The sequence below is a fragment of the Fistularia commersonii genome, chromosome 14, assembly GCF_037954325.1.
Source record: "Fistularia commersonii isolate RoL2024-O1a breed Wild chromosome 14, RoL_Fcom_v1.0, whole genome shotgun sequence".
Classification (NCBI taxonomy): domain Eukaryota; kingdom Metazoa; phylum Chordata; class Actinopteri; order Syngnathiformes; family Fistulariidae; genus Fistularia; species Fistularia commersonii.
Genome location: NC_141297.1, coordinates 13,671,925 through 13,687,006, shown reverse-complemented (window position 1 = coordinate 13,687,006; position 15,082 = coordinate 13,671,925). Strand labels below are relative to the sequence as shown.

The 15,082-nt window shown below is 37.8% G+C and overlaps 1 protein-coding gene across 5 annotated transcripts in view; it reads right to left on the bottom strand.

The window, feature by feature from the left end:
• Window positions 1-15,082, bottom strand: part of LOC147227339 (plexin-A1-like) — a 299,109-nt gene that overhangs the window by 66,745 nt on the left and 217,282 nt on the right. For all 5 annotated transcript variants that reach the window (XM_086158939.1, XM_086158942.1, XM_086158943.1 and 2 more), the window contains exons 12-15: window positions 10,956-11,179; window positions 2,749-2,900; window positions 1,769-1,889; window positions 1,063-1,199 (exon numbers count right to left, since the gene is read on the bottom strand). In XM_086158939.1, coding sequence (XP_086015065.1) covers window positions 1,063-1,199; window positions 1,769-1,889; window positions 2,749-2,900; window positions 10,956-11,179 — 634 coding nt within the window. The remainder of the gene's footprint in view (window positions 1-1,062; window positions 1,200-1,768; window positions 1,890-2,748; window positions 2,901-10,955; window positions 11,180-15,082) is intronic.

Genomic DNA, 15,082 nt, shown 5'->3' with positions numbered 1-15,082 from the left:
AGTTAAAATGCATAAACAGATCGTTTGCTTAGTCTTTATTTTCTGCCTATAAAAGCCACTTGAACTCTGTAACCTTGTCATTCTATTTAAGGGTTCTACTTCAGATTAAAGCAGATAAGGTAACCAGTAAAACAAGTATGATGATGCTTAGCAGGAATGATGATGTTATATTAAAAATTATGATCCAAAAGAGTAGTCGTAATGCCATTTATTTAATGTTTCAGGTTATCTGTCCAGACATTTATTTTTTATTTGTTTGTATTGTGTTTTTGTTCTTTTTTTTTGTTTCATCCCTCTAAAAGACAGTGAAAATTGAGATTTGCAACCGCTTGTATGGCACAGTAGTCAGTAACACTTGAAGAAGAGTGACAGCACAGTTGTTTGAGTATACATGTGTGTGTGTGTATGGTGTGTGTGTGAGTGCATATGTGTATGTGTGATGTGTAAAATTTGAACTTGCTTGTTATTGTGCTTTCACATAACACAACTCAGAGAGAGTGACCGAGCAAGTGAGAAGGACAGAGAAACTACAATTTCCACCTCCCACCCTTTAGCTTGTTACCATAGTAACCACATTCAGAAAGAATACTTTCCCCTGCAAGTTTAATATGAGGGCTCAAACAGTCACACAGTTAAGGTGTTGAGCAGTTGTGGTGTAATGGAATCTGCTGGATTACTGTGAAGCGGCTGCAACACGGAAATGTCTGCTGTGACATCAAAGCTAGCATACAGTTGCTTCAGTAGAGATTAACTAAGGGGGGCTAATCCATGTATTTGACATACGGGCAACTGTGGTTATAACTGGGAATGTTTTCTCCACAAGAGATTTGTTAAAGCCCTTGTGAGTGCCGACATGCGATTGAATGAAAAATAATGTTTATATATACAGAGAAAATAAACAACACCTGATAACACACGTATCCATGTAATATGCATTCACAATATTTCATATATCTCCACTGACATTTTTTTTTATTATCAAGTGCCTCTTTTGTACAACATCCAGTCTCTTTTGTAGTTCAACTTGAAATAAAACTGACAGAGTGGAATAAAAGGTCTTACCTTTTGAAATAGCAGGGCTGAGGCCCGATGCTGACAGAAACGTAGCTGCCAGCATTTAAGTTACTCCCTTCAATGGTGACCCGGGTGCCTCCAGAAATGGGTCCCTGAGAAGGCTGGATACGGGTGAAATACGGTGTCTGGACAAAAGATGTGATTGTAAGTAAGTTTAACAAAAATGGAAAGTAAAACAAACTGATTTTGAATATGCTTAATGATTTTTTTTGTGTTTGTCTGAGTGGTTGAATAGTGGGACGATCCTCTTCAGACACACCAAACACCAGTTTCAACAGAGACTCAGCAACTGGATTTCAGGGTTTTTATAATTTCATTATATCATTCATTTGAAACCATTGTTTAACAAGATTTAACAAGAGTCGGCGTGGAGCTGTCTGAATGCAACTGTTCCGCAACAAGTTTCTCTAAGGGTGTAACTGTAGGTACAGATACAATGATTTGGTGGGGTTCAAAACCAAAGCCTCGAGGGAAACTGACTTCTTATACTTTATGTTAACCCAGCTTGTCAAAAAGTGACATTGAGACTCTTTGTCTAAATATTTTACTCTCTCAGATCAAATACCATCACTAGGCCATTGGTTATTACCAGTTTAGTAATTTTTAGTCAAATTTAGTCGCCGTTTGTCCTAACACAGGGAGAATATAAACATACAGTGCACTTTTTTTCCCAAAAGCCTTAAAGTATTCTTACCACAAAAGTAAAAGGTCTGGGTGATAGAGCTCTGTAGTCATTGACACAGTCTCTAACGCAAACCTCGACTTGGGCCTCCTGTACACGGTAGCTCATTGCATCATTCAGCAAACACACTATTCTGTTGATGTAGACAAAGATATAGAAAGAAGAGTGCCGTTGGATTAACATTTTGAGCTAACATTTTGAGCTGCAGAGGGTAAAGTGTAAAGATCACAAAATCTCATTTTATTTGTATTATTTCTACGGGCCAATGACAATTATAATCAGGTAATTCTTGCGAAATTTACTGTCTTAATTGCCAAGTACTATAGCTTGTGAGATGCTTTCAAACTTGACATATTCTTATTTTCTGTTTGAGTAAAGAAAATATGAATAAACAAAAAAAAAAAAATCCATGTTTCAGGGACGTTACAACATGTGTAAAAACAATGATTACAATAAACAACATGTCCTAGACACATGAAAAGCTGGGAAGGAATGTCAAGAGTAATGTGCAGAATAACAGATGTGTATATAATATTTGAATAGAGATATCCTCAAGCTCAGCATGCATCATTTCCCAACTAACTGCACTACAGAGATATTGCTTGATCTAGCTGAACTCAATTCCTCAGCCGTGTAGGACCCTGCAGAGGAATAAATGTCAGGATGAAGGGATGATAAAAATAAAGGAAAGAGCATATGTAGGAAGTAATGGAGGGGAACAACAGATGGTATATTATAATCAAGTGTAACATAGGCACCTATATACAAATATCTCCTGGTTGACATTTTTATGTAGTTTGATTGGTAAAGATGAGAAAGGTATTGCTTGTTTCTATTTGTGTGTGACTGTAGGAGACAGTTGCTGTCTATAGGTGTGTGCTAATGCATTCATCTGTTTCTGTATAGTGTACACACACATAACTCAGTGCCCTTTTCAAAGTGTAATCAGCCTTTTGTGTGTGTGTGTGAGTGTGTGTTTGTGTTTGTGTTACCTCTCTGCACTCAAGTACTCTTCCTCTATGGGCACACAGGGCACCTTGCCCAACCTCACGCCCATTTGGATGTCTTTGAACTGCAGACCAAGGTTTTCCCCGAGGATTGTTACCCTAGTTCCCCCCTGACGGGGCCCCGTCTCTGGAAACAACTGTGAGAAAGGGATGACAGCAGCAGCAATGACCAAAAAAAAATCCCCAAATATTTCCAGAATTCTCCTTTAAATCCTGAAAATGTTACATGACCTTGCACTAATGCATCACATTAATATACACATGCATGTAAAAACAAACACCAGACAGGCCTACATATACAAGAATTGCAAACCTCAAGTAGTTCAAGTTCTAATGAAGAATAATCCCCCACTTACCATAGCAAAACAATGAAAATGGGATAAAGAGAAGCTGTAAAAACAACTTGCGCCGACACACAGAACCAAAGTGGCATCACATAGGGCCTTAATTGAAACTTATTGCACCGGCTTGGCTTCCACACTGGGCTCTGGTGGTGCAACTCTGAGTTGGGCTGCCGAACGTAATGTGATTTATCTAGCCAGATTATGACGCGTAACGGGGACAGGTGTGGTGTGACAAAACAAATATGGTGACTGATGGACGGTGGCCGCCACCAACACACACTGTACCGTGGACAAAAACTCACATACCTATAATCCCTAACAAGCATCACGAGGTAATTATGTGTAATCTATCCTGTGCCCTGTTCCCTGTGATGCTTGGCTGAGCAGACAGAGCACGGTGGAAACGCTACCTTAGCAAGCAGTATGGAGAAACAGTACTGCTGTTATACCACAGCTAATACGCAATGCTCCCAATGGTGGGGACTCATTTGAGCCGTAAAAGATCTGTTTTTTAAGACACATATGACTAAATGTCAGATTTTTGCAGAGAGTTTAATTGCATCACACATTTTTGATAAAGGACTACAGTTCAGAAAACATTAAAAAAGATGAATACCACAGGAACAAGTGAATATTTCTAATATACAAGTCCTATAAGTCCTGATAAGTCCTATAATATTATTACAGTCAAAGGAAAACAACCTTATTGATAGAAAAACAAAATGATGTCGATATCAAGTACAATTAATTTAGTTGACTTAAATGCCTCATTCACTGTTCATGCCTGGATCTTTTGCAATGTTTGGCAATGTGTCTAAATCCAGGTGCCAAGGCAAACAGATTATACAATCAATTCATGTGCAACAAATATAACAGTTTTACTACGCTTTTTTTGTATTCGCCCGAGTCTGTTTATTAACTGAATCGTGGTGTCAAAGACCCGCATGTTAATGTATCTCAGAAGAAAAAAATCCAGTTGTAAAAATAAGACACTTATTTGTCATGTCAAACAAGCATTAAGTGTTGGACTAAAGAAACAATGCATTTGCTTACATTAGGTTACTACAGAGAGATATATTTTTGGTGGCCATTGTCATTGGTTGACACTGAAACACTACTTAAGTAATATTAAGTTCAATAAGGCAGCATTTTGTGCATCATGATTTGAGAGAATGCAGGGCAGCATTATTTCCATCATAATAATGAGTTAACCTTATCTATACCCAAATTTGCACAGAACCGCATCTTAAGTGTAACCAAACAATCTCAAATGCCTGAATAATAATCTAAAGATTCAAATTAAATAAAATTGCCAAAACTTTGCAGAAAAAACAAACTATATAATATAGTAAGATAAACCTTAAAAATAACCAGAATTCCCCTCTAATTTAAGAAGATTTGACTGAGCAATAACACGAAAATCGGGAAAGCGGGAGGAAATCTTGCTGCAAACATACAAATTACAAAAAAAAAAAAAAAAAAATTGAAAAAGCCAAAAAAAACCTCGACTGAATCACACAGTTGCTGGAGAGACCAGGCAGGAGCCTTCTGGCTGGGCAGGATATTGCCGACTATTTGGAAGCTGACTCACATTGGATCCTAAGGCGACATCAGAGTCCCAACACTTTGGTTCCACAAACACAAGCAGCTGGTAAACACTGACCGGAGTAAGTTGTCATTGTGCTCTAGGGTACAATGTGGACAGCAGATCAGGATGTGGAAATGGGCATTTGAATGATTTTGGATGAATGAAGCTATGATACCACAAAGCACAATGTCAAGTAAGCTGCCAAGCCCTGGGATATAAACACTGGCTGAGCCAGAAACATAGAGGCAACAGAAGGAGAAGGAAAAGTTGTATTAAGGGGATTACCAAACTCATTTGGGGGAAGCTTTCAAAAAGGAACTAGTGAAAAAAAACAAAAGTATAACAGAAAGTGTCACTCAACACTCATCACTTACCACGCATAGTAGTCCATAAAATGGCATGCATATTTTGTATTTTGCCACTTCAAGGGCCACTCATTTAATCTAGACATTTAATGGATCATTTTATATTGCTATGGCAGGAATAACTCCCCCATCATTTACTGTCCCCTATAATAATATAGTAATTATAGGTCAAATGGTACCTGAATTACTGAACCAGCCTCCAGGACTTAAAGTCTTGACATTATGGATTTTCATCAGAACCTATTTTACCTGGTTCCATTGTATTCTTCTGAGCTGTCCAATAAAGTTGTTCAGTCATTTTAAGGGTGGGAAAACACTCATACATATCCAATTGTAAGAAAACATTTTAGTGGTCCTTAGCAAGGAAGTCTTGTGTGTTGTGTTCCAACTTGTCATTCACTCATTCATGCAATACCAGTACACCATCTATATCCTTTACACAGGGCTGTAATATAGGTGGAGACAATCTATTGTTGTTTGAAAGGACTTGTGTGTCCAGTTGGTCAAAGGCCACATACAAAGAAAACAGAAAGAACCCACAGAGGGACTGGTTATGCATTCAAGATTCACAGAGGGGCCTTATCAGCCATTGGATTTGCACTGGAAGCTTTTTACTCTGCTAACTACAATACCACCATAGCATCCAGTTTTTTCTTTTTCATTTATTTATTTATTCGCAATCACAAAAACATTTCCACATTCATTTAATGAGTTGTAATTACGATGGATCTTTTAGTTCAGTCAATGTATTAGAGTCTGAACTTTACAGGATAAACAGAGCCAGAGATCAGGTCAGTCATGACCACATTTACTTACCTGCATCTCTGGGGTGAATAAATTCTGTTATTACCCCTCACATATATTTGTGCCTCCACATGGCCATATATCATTCTGTGGCTTCAACGGTATGACATTATTACTGGAGTTTGTAATAATTCAGATTAATGGTAACTGACAAAATTTATTAACATATAACTGCAGCGCTCCTTGTTGTCTCCCTTGACCAGTGTTTCCCATCTAATGGGTTCATCAGCAGCACCATGATGGATTCTGGAGGAGGACAGATTATCTAAGCTTACCTTAAAACAACAGATTGAAGGAGCAGTAAGAGAAAAAAAAAGGGATTTGAACTGGCTTACTAAATACAATAAGGGCTTCAATCCCAACCAAAATGCTTAAAATTCTTGATGCAACAAGGGAATTACATTAAGCAATAACAGCCAATATGATGTCTAGTACTTCTGTTCTACATAACCCAAAATATGATGGTTATAAATCATAATTTCTCTCCTCCTCTCCTGACAACTGACAGAGGATTTCTATGACAGTCTGAGGGACTGATGGTACGTAGAAAAATAAGGAACCACATGACAAGGTTACCTGTGCTCACTGTGCTTCTCGGCATGCGGAATCGAACCACAATGTTGAAATGTGACCTGAAGCTGCTTTGGATTCACTTTACAGCAATTTGACACAACATTAATGCATCCGTGTACATAACCACCACTGGTCCTGCAATGGCAAGTAAAAACATCCAACAGATCAAAAAGGCCCTTATATGCGCATAAATGACGAAACCCATAACTGTCAAAATACAAATATGTGACAAAAGTAATACAACCAAATAACCATATTAGCTTTCTTTCAAATGATGAAATTGCTGTTTATGTGTAGAAGTTTACAAAAGCTGCAAGCTACAGGTCCCATAGCACAAAATCCTGGAACTCATCTGCTAATAGCTCGAATGAATGGCAATGCTGTTACAAATCCATTATCCAGTTCGATGATGCATTCTCAGTTGCTGTTCTTGGGCAAATATTTCAGTTTCCTACAACAAATCTCTAATGACTCAGTGAATACTATTTTGACTAAACCCCACAGACTCAACTATTCACTATGCTGAGCAATTTTGTAGATACAGCTCAGAATTCTTTCTATGCAAACGACAATTCAAATAGGGGCTGCCTTCACCCTGTGCCCATTTTAAAGGTTAATTTCAATATTTTTCAGCCTAGAGCCCATTATCCCATGAGTTGGGGTTGAAAGGGCCAATACTATTTAGTTCCCTCCAATACTAAGCAAAGAGCAGAAAATTAATCCTCTGCACCAACTGTTTTGAATCCCCCCCACCCTTCTTTTGGTCTTATTCTCAAAGTACATTGTGTGGAAGAAAAGAGGAGAACAGAACGGGAATACATTTGGGGTTAAGGATATCCAAAAACTTTGAATTATATACAAAAAAAAGGAAAAAATATATGTATAATTTATTTGAGAACAAAATTACATGAAGCCTTTATATATCCATTTTCTACAGAGACACTCAAACCCATGTGTATTTTTAATGGCTATCCTTTCCAACAGTCCTTGTTCTACGAAGTGCCTGGAAAAGTATAGCTGCTTTTGTTTTTGTTCCTTCAACAATTTACCTGAACGAAACCTGTAGGACAGTGTGAAGGTTTAGTTATGACACAAAGTTACTTCATTAGTATGCACAACTGGATAACAATCAGATGAAGAAAAAGAAAAAAAAACTTTACTCAACCACACCTTCTGAAAGTGAGGAGACATTATATCAGTGAATGATGGCTGTTGTTAGTTGAGCTCCTGTCTCTGGGATCCTTTCTGTGACGCTGTCAGACACTGAAATTAACAATTGGAGCCTTTCACTCACAAAAAGGAAAGATAATTTACTGTCTCTTAATCACACTTTTATCTCAACTGTTGTGAGCTACTTATTTTGGCCAGAAAGCCAAGGGTCGGACAAATTTTAGTGTTACTCCTCACGCATGTTGACTTTGTTGCAGTCTCAGTGTCAACCAATTATACACAATGAGAGATAATATGGCAGCTATTAGAATTAAAAAGAAGAAAAAAAGATTAGTCATTCACAAGGTCAGGAAATATAGGGATTCAGATATGGCCTTGCAAGACAAACTGTGTATAGGAGTGTAATTTGCAACATACACAATGTACAATGTGTTTTCATCCTTGAGAATTGTACCTGAAAAAAAAATACTCCCAGATGGTTTTAAAATATTGGTTTTAAAATGGTTTTAAAATATTAGAAAAAAATATGGAACCAAAACAATATTTTCTCAAAAGTGGATTCAGTGGAAACAGATTCTACTGTCGTTAAAGATGTCAAGCATCTCAGCTGATTTTCTTGTTTTATGTTTGGGGCCACTGCCAGCACTGCATGACGCTGTCACTGTATGACACTTTCTACTTTCCCTGCAGGTAGGGCACAAAGATGGCTAATAACTGTAATTCATTACTAACCTCACACTTGTGTTCTTCTAACTGACAGGGTGCCACTGGATACACCCTATTCATCTATCATTTCTTCACACAATCTCCAGATGAAAAGTGCTGATTTTCCAAATTTCTGTATGTCTTGCATGTGGTTACATTGACATGACACAGTTAACAAATTCATAACTGTTTAAGCACAATGCATTTTTACTTTGGTTAGGTCATCTTTATTGTATGGTTATGTAAACTGAATGAAGAGGGCAAAATTAATCCATGCATCGATAGAACAGACATTTATTATTATAGCATTATTGCAGTGGGTGGATTCAGCTGTCAAAACTGGAAGCATTTATTACTCCCTATCTCAGCCCACTTCTGCTGTTATCAAAATAAGAAAAACATCAATCTGCAATCCTCCCATTGACACTCCCTTTAACATTTACATGGCACTTTCCCTCTCAGACACACACAATGTAACAAGTATAGACGGTCTGGCGATGTTAATTTGAAAACACAAAAAATGTATTAGCAGTGCATTTTTGGACTGTCCACAACCAGTCTCTGCCAGCCAGATCATCACAACAACTCTATTTTTCTGATTGTTTAAAGGTAATATGGCAAGAACTGATGCAACCAAGGCAAGTACATGATATTTTCAAAGCAAAGGAGTTGCTTTCATCGCATACCTTTCTTTATTTCTACCTTTAGCTACTTACAAACACATTTACCAGCATTATCTGAAATTGAAATTGATAATGTTTCAATTACAACATCAATGATTTTATCATTTCTTTGAGGTCAAGAATTAGAGTCACACTGCTCTGTTCCACTATAGTTAAATGCAATTATACTCAATAACAAAAATCAGACTACAGTGCTTGAATATATCAGATATCTAATGTAGCAGTGCCATCAAGATGATAACATTAACCGACATCCAGTGGGAAAGACATTAACACAATAAAACATCTTAAGTGTTATCTGGAATACCTGCAAAATAAATGAAGACGTGAGTACATCTGCGAAGCAGTAAATGAACCTGACACTATTCTGGTGTTGGGCCAGCTACAGTGATATTGAGAGAGAGTGACATAAAAATGTAAATGCAAAAAATAAACAAATAAATAAATAAGCGGAAAAATAAATAAATGTCTTTTTTGAGTACCTGTTTGATGTAACAGCTTGTAATAATCCTATTTCGCAGCCCAAGAGCAACAGCAAAGTCTCAACATGTGTACTGCAATGGCTTGGTGGCAAAATCGAGCAGCTTTGGTTTTAGCTAAAGAACGCATAGACCTTTTTGCATAACCACAGGGGCTGCGGGCAGGAAAGCTGATGCAATGGGCAATCAAGGTCGAGCAGTTCCGAAACACATACATCCCCATACATAAACCTGAAGAAGTTGCAATGCTGTGTTCGACAATGCTCTGCTGCTCTCCTTTGCAATTGATTTCAAAACCAGATAATTTTAACAAGTTTTAATTAGAAGAGAGTCTTTAGTTGTTGCCAACTCTGGACTTCTGTCTGGATTGATTGTGCCTTCAGTTCATCTGAGAAATTTGTGTGGTTGCAATATAAAGAGAAATTTGAACATCTATCATTGTTTGCAGCTTCTTGAATTCATGCGTTTTGCTTAAGCAATTGAATTAATTAAATAACTTGTCAAAGGAAATAATTTAAAAAAAAAGTTTTGCTACTTTATCTTCAATTTGTAAAAATCCAGGTATTATTAGAATGGCCGATGGTTTGTATGTGCTTAAAATAGCCACAAGTGAAAAACAGATGTCAGCGATAAGTTTTTATTTTGACTCTACTATTTAAGCCAGCAGTTAACGCAGAGCAGTAAATGTGTCCTAACATGCCTCAGTTATATATCAGTTATACAGTTGCTGTTCTTATTATACTCCGATTCAAATGATTTATTACCATTAATTTATTGCAGCTGACATCTTTATTTGTTAAAGACTGATGTAGTAAGGGTGATGTGGTAAGACAGAAAATAAACTATATCCTTTTATTTCCAGTAATTAAACAATTGATGTAACACAGATAGCTTAATGATTCAATAAAATATATGACAAACAGCAGCCATTAAAAGATAGAGGGCAGATGACTGTGATTGCCATATCAACTAGAGGTGACTGATTAAGACATAAATTTAAAAAAAAGCAGGATAACTACCCACAATAACATGCTTCAGAAACTTTTAATGCATATTGGATGCAATTTATGAATTAGCATTTGATATTCTAGCTGCTGTGTTTTGCCATTTTCAATTCGATCATTCCAATAAACAGTGTAACACCATGTTGTGAAGCAATGGCTTATGAAAAACCCTGTCCTCGTGATATGATCTCCTCTACAAAGATGAACTTCCCTGTGATGTGGAACACATTTGTTTCTCTGTGCAAGGACATCAGACTCAGATGTGCTCTCCTGTTGTCTGCCTGGCTACCCATCCAAATTAACCTTAACAGGAGACACAGATGCTGCTTCAGTATGTGTTAAGGGTTATCTTTCCAAATTTGTGCGAAAGAGGCTTTTAGAAAATATACTTTAAAGTGCTGAACCAAGGTGTGAAATCAATTCTGATTGAATTTCAGATAGCTGGTAGCAGGTTGTCCTTTTGGCTCAAACACTCACCTTAGTGATCTTAGGATGAGTGCAGCGGCTGTTTCCAGATGTGGCATGCATCCACCCTCCGCCTTCAGCCAGCTGCAGAGGCAGGTGAGAATTTCCTGCGATGGCACATTCCTGCCTGAGTGAACACTTCTTGTCCTGGACGCACCAACCACATTCAAAGCGGGGGTCTGCCTTCAGGCACATACCGCAGCTGTCCCGCAGTGCCCTGCATTTGTAAAGGTGCGCTGGTCAGGAAACAAAACAAAAAAAAAAAAACAAAAAAAAAAACAAGTATTATGACATTCCTAAAACACCTGGTGAGTCTGGATGATGTGGTAACTTAGATTGGCTGTCAATATTGTGACAATGTCATAACATGGACAAAAAATATAAACCCTTCTATTCTATACACTTTTGAGTATTCCAAAGTTTGGCTCTTTTGAAAATTCAAACCTGCATCATGAACTCTGACACACAAGCAACACCAGCCAAAAAGGTAACTTGATTCATTGAGAAGGTTTCTCACCGGTTTGTTTAAATTCTATTCTATGTACATGCACACATAAACAAAGAAATCTCCGTCAGGATATATGGATCCTTGTGGCAAAAGATTTTCACCACTTAAAAACAAACACAGTCTTACATATGGAAAAAGTGAAACTGAAATTCAAATGGAAATTGCATGTACTATTTCCTGAGGAGGGACAAGTTACCAGGAGCTATGTGTGGAAGTTGTCATATACATTTTGAAGGGTATTGATATTGCAAAATGAATATAGCAGGAATTTAAAGTGGGCATTACAAAGAGTATGGTGTTTGGTCATAAGGGTCCTTTGACATAAAGTGTAGAACTTTCTTTTGCAGTAGTTCTAAGCACTTTCAAAAGAAGTAGATTATAACTAAGATTCCCTTATGAATCAACGGGAAAAGATCTTGACGTGTCCAATTAAGAAAAAAAAAAAGTGTTTTTTTTTTTTCTTTGAGGCAAAAAGAGCCTAGGAAAGTCTTCCCATTTAATTTGAATGTCTTTGCAACATGATATTTTTAGGGGGTGATTTTAAGTAAATTTGGTATAAAAATATCTTTGAATTGGTATGGCAGTTTCAATTGCTAGTCCGTGATTTCTGTTCAAATAAATAAATTAATAGTTAGTTATTTTTTATCTAAATGTATGCAATTAACAATAAGCTCTTTAAATTCAGAAAAAAAGGGATTTATGTGAATGTGTTTGACATCCTGAGGTTATATGGCATAACCGAAAGTTACCTAAAAACCTTCATTGTGATTATCACTACTAAGACTGATGCTGTTTTTCCACTCAGTGGAAAAAAACAAACAAGTAAAACATGAATAATAACCTCAAACACCTGAGAAGAGGAATAAGAGGGAGATGAAAGGAAGCAGGCAGAAGGGGCAGGATAAATTTGAGCACGCTGATTAGTAACAAGGATTGTTTTAATTCAAAGATGAGGCTGAGAGGCAGACAGAGCCAGCAAGACCATAAGTGTCTCAGTAAAAGAATAAATAAGTAAAAAAAAAAAAATTAGATAAAATGTATTTATGTAACTACTTTTTTTATTATTTTTTTACATTTATTATCTCAATTTAAAATATCCTAGTCTACAGTGTTCAATCTTGTAAACAGATTGAATAAACTGAACTGCAGAACCAAGTAAAACCAAGCAAGACAGAATCTCCTCCTCTTCAGGCAGACGGCGGGCTGGACTTCAAAGTGAGCTTCTTTCATATCCATCTGCCCGCCTCGGCCTTCACTCCTCGTAATCTGATTAGCCATGGCTAAGCTTAAAAGTAGCATGATGCTAATTAATCTGAACTAAATGAATGATTTAATTAACATTAACATCTTCACTTTACATTGGGACAAAGCTGGGCTGGTGCCAAGTGGCTCTGCCTCCGAAGGATGATGCAGCTCCAGTTCACGAGGAGAAAGACAGGATGAGCGGGGAGGGATTAATAGTGGATTGAGAGCAACAAGGAGGAAGGAAAGGGGATGAGAAGGTCTTTATGAGGTTTATATAACTGAGGGCATTTCCATAATGCGTGTTTTTGACTCATAATGGGTATTCTGTGAGGAGTTAGCAAAAATAATCATATTATCTACTGGGTTCAGAGAAAGGTGTTGATACACATTAATTCCAATGTCATTGGCAGCTTCTTTAACATGTCTGGACTGTTAAAAGAAAATGCATGAAATAAATTTAAGCCCCTCTTTTTGGATGCTAAAAAAACATACAAAGTAATATAGGCATCAATATGATGACTCATGTGCTTGGCGAATGATGCATATCAATTAAACATCTGAAGTGACATATAAACGCAGCTTTAGGGGGGTACAAGCCAGTGTCTCCCTGAGCTAGTCCCAAGCCCGGGCAAATGCAGAGGGTTGCATCAGGAAGGGCATCCGTCCTAAATCTTGTGCCAAAACAGAATATGCGAATCCAACCTAAGACTCTCATATTGGATCGGTCGAGTCCCGGGCTAACGACTGCCATTGGTACCACTACCCTAAAGGGTACCAATAGAAATTGGGCTACTTTATGTTGAAGAAGGAGAGGAGGGGAAGCGTCATCGGAAGCAGAGAGAGAGAAAAATATAATCAAGGGCTTGGGACTGAGAATAGGGAGTTTGAATATTGGGACGATGACAGGAAAGGGAGAGTTGGTTGAAATGATGCTGAGAGGGAATGTTGATATGCTGTGTGTCCAGGAGACCATGTGGAAAGGTAATAAGGCTAGAAGCTTGGGATTGGGTTTTAAGTTGTCCTACCATGGTACTGACAGGAAGGGAAATGGAGTAGGAGTTATCTTGAAGGAGGAGTTTGTCTGGAGGTGACAGATAGAAGAATGTCAAAGATTGTCAGATGGACTTATGAGTCTGAAACTGGAAATTGAAGGTGTGACGCTCAATGTTATTAGAGACTATGCCCCACAGGTGGGATGTGAGTTAGAAAAGGAGAAGTTCTGGAATGAGTTAGATGAAGTGATGCAGAATATCCCCAGAGATGAGAGAGTGGTAATTGTTGCAGACTGCAATGGACATGTTGAGTCAGGCAAGAGAGGTGATTAGGAAGTGATGGGCAGGTTTGGTATCAAGGATGGGAACGCAGAGGAACAAATGGTGGTACACTTTGCAAAAAAGATGGGAATGGCTGTAATAAATCCTTTTTTTTCTCAGAAAGACAGGAACTTATAAGAACGAAGGTAGGATCATGCAGGTAGACTATATAGGATGGTGGTTTGTAGGATTACTTTGGTGACAAGGAAGATCAAGAGGACAAAGGCAAAGCAGAAGACAAAGTGTTGGAAGCTGAAAAGGGAGGAGTGCTGTATGCTTTTCAGGGAGGAATTGAGAAAGGCCCCAGGTGTCCAAATGACTGGACAACAAGCAGTTAGAATGACAAAAAAAAACAGGAGTCAGAGCTAGAGGTTGTAGAGAAGAAGATGTTAAAGTTCTCTTTGGGAGTGACCAGGATGGATAGGATCAGGAATGAGTCTATCAGAGGAACAGCACATGTTAGATGTTTTGGAGGGAAAGTCAGAGAAGCCAGACTGAGATGCTTCGGTCATGTACAGAGGAGGGATAGTGAAAATATTGGTAGACGGATGCTGGAATTGGAGCTGCCAGGCAGGAGTTTGAGAGGAAGACCAAAGAGAAGATTTATGGACGTAGTGAGATACGATATGAAGGTAGTTGGTGTGAGAGAGGAGGATACAGAGAACAGGGTTAGATGGAGAAGACTGATTCACTGTGGCGACCCCTGAAGGGAAAATCCAAAAAGAAAAGAAAAAAGTCTGGAGGGAAATATCATTTCTTGGCTTTTTCTTCTTCTTCTTTATCCATTCCAATTTTACTTCATGGTCCAACTTTCACTTATCTTTCACAGAAGAAGCTTTTACTTCAGTAAACTTTAACTGCCTTCTTCAAAAAAGCCCCACAAAAGGAATGATAGCAGCTCACAGAACCTTGGATGTTGAAGGACCCTCAGTACATCTTTCACTTCATAATCTTGAAAATTTCTCACAAGTTTTTATTTTGATATCTTTCCAATGGGAAAGAGAGGTAGTGTGAGCAAATTAGTTGATTTTACAAAATGCTGGGAGAAATCATAACGACTTCATTAAAATAAC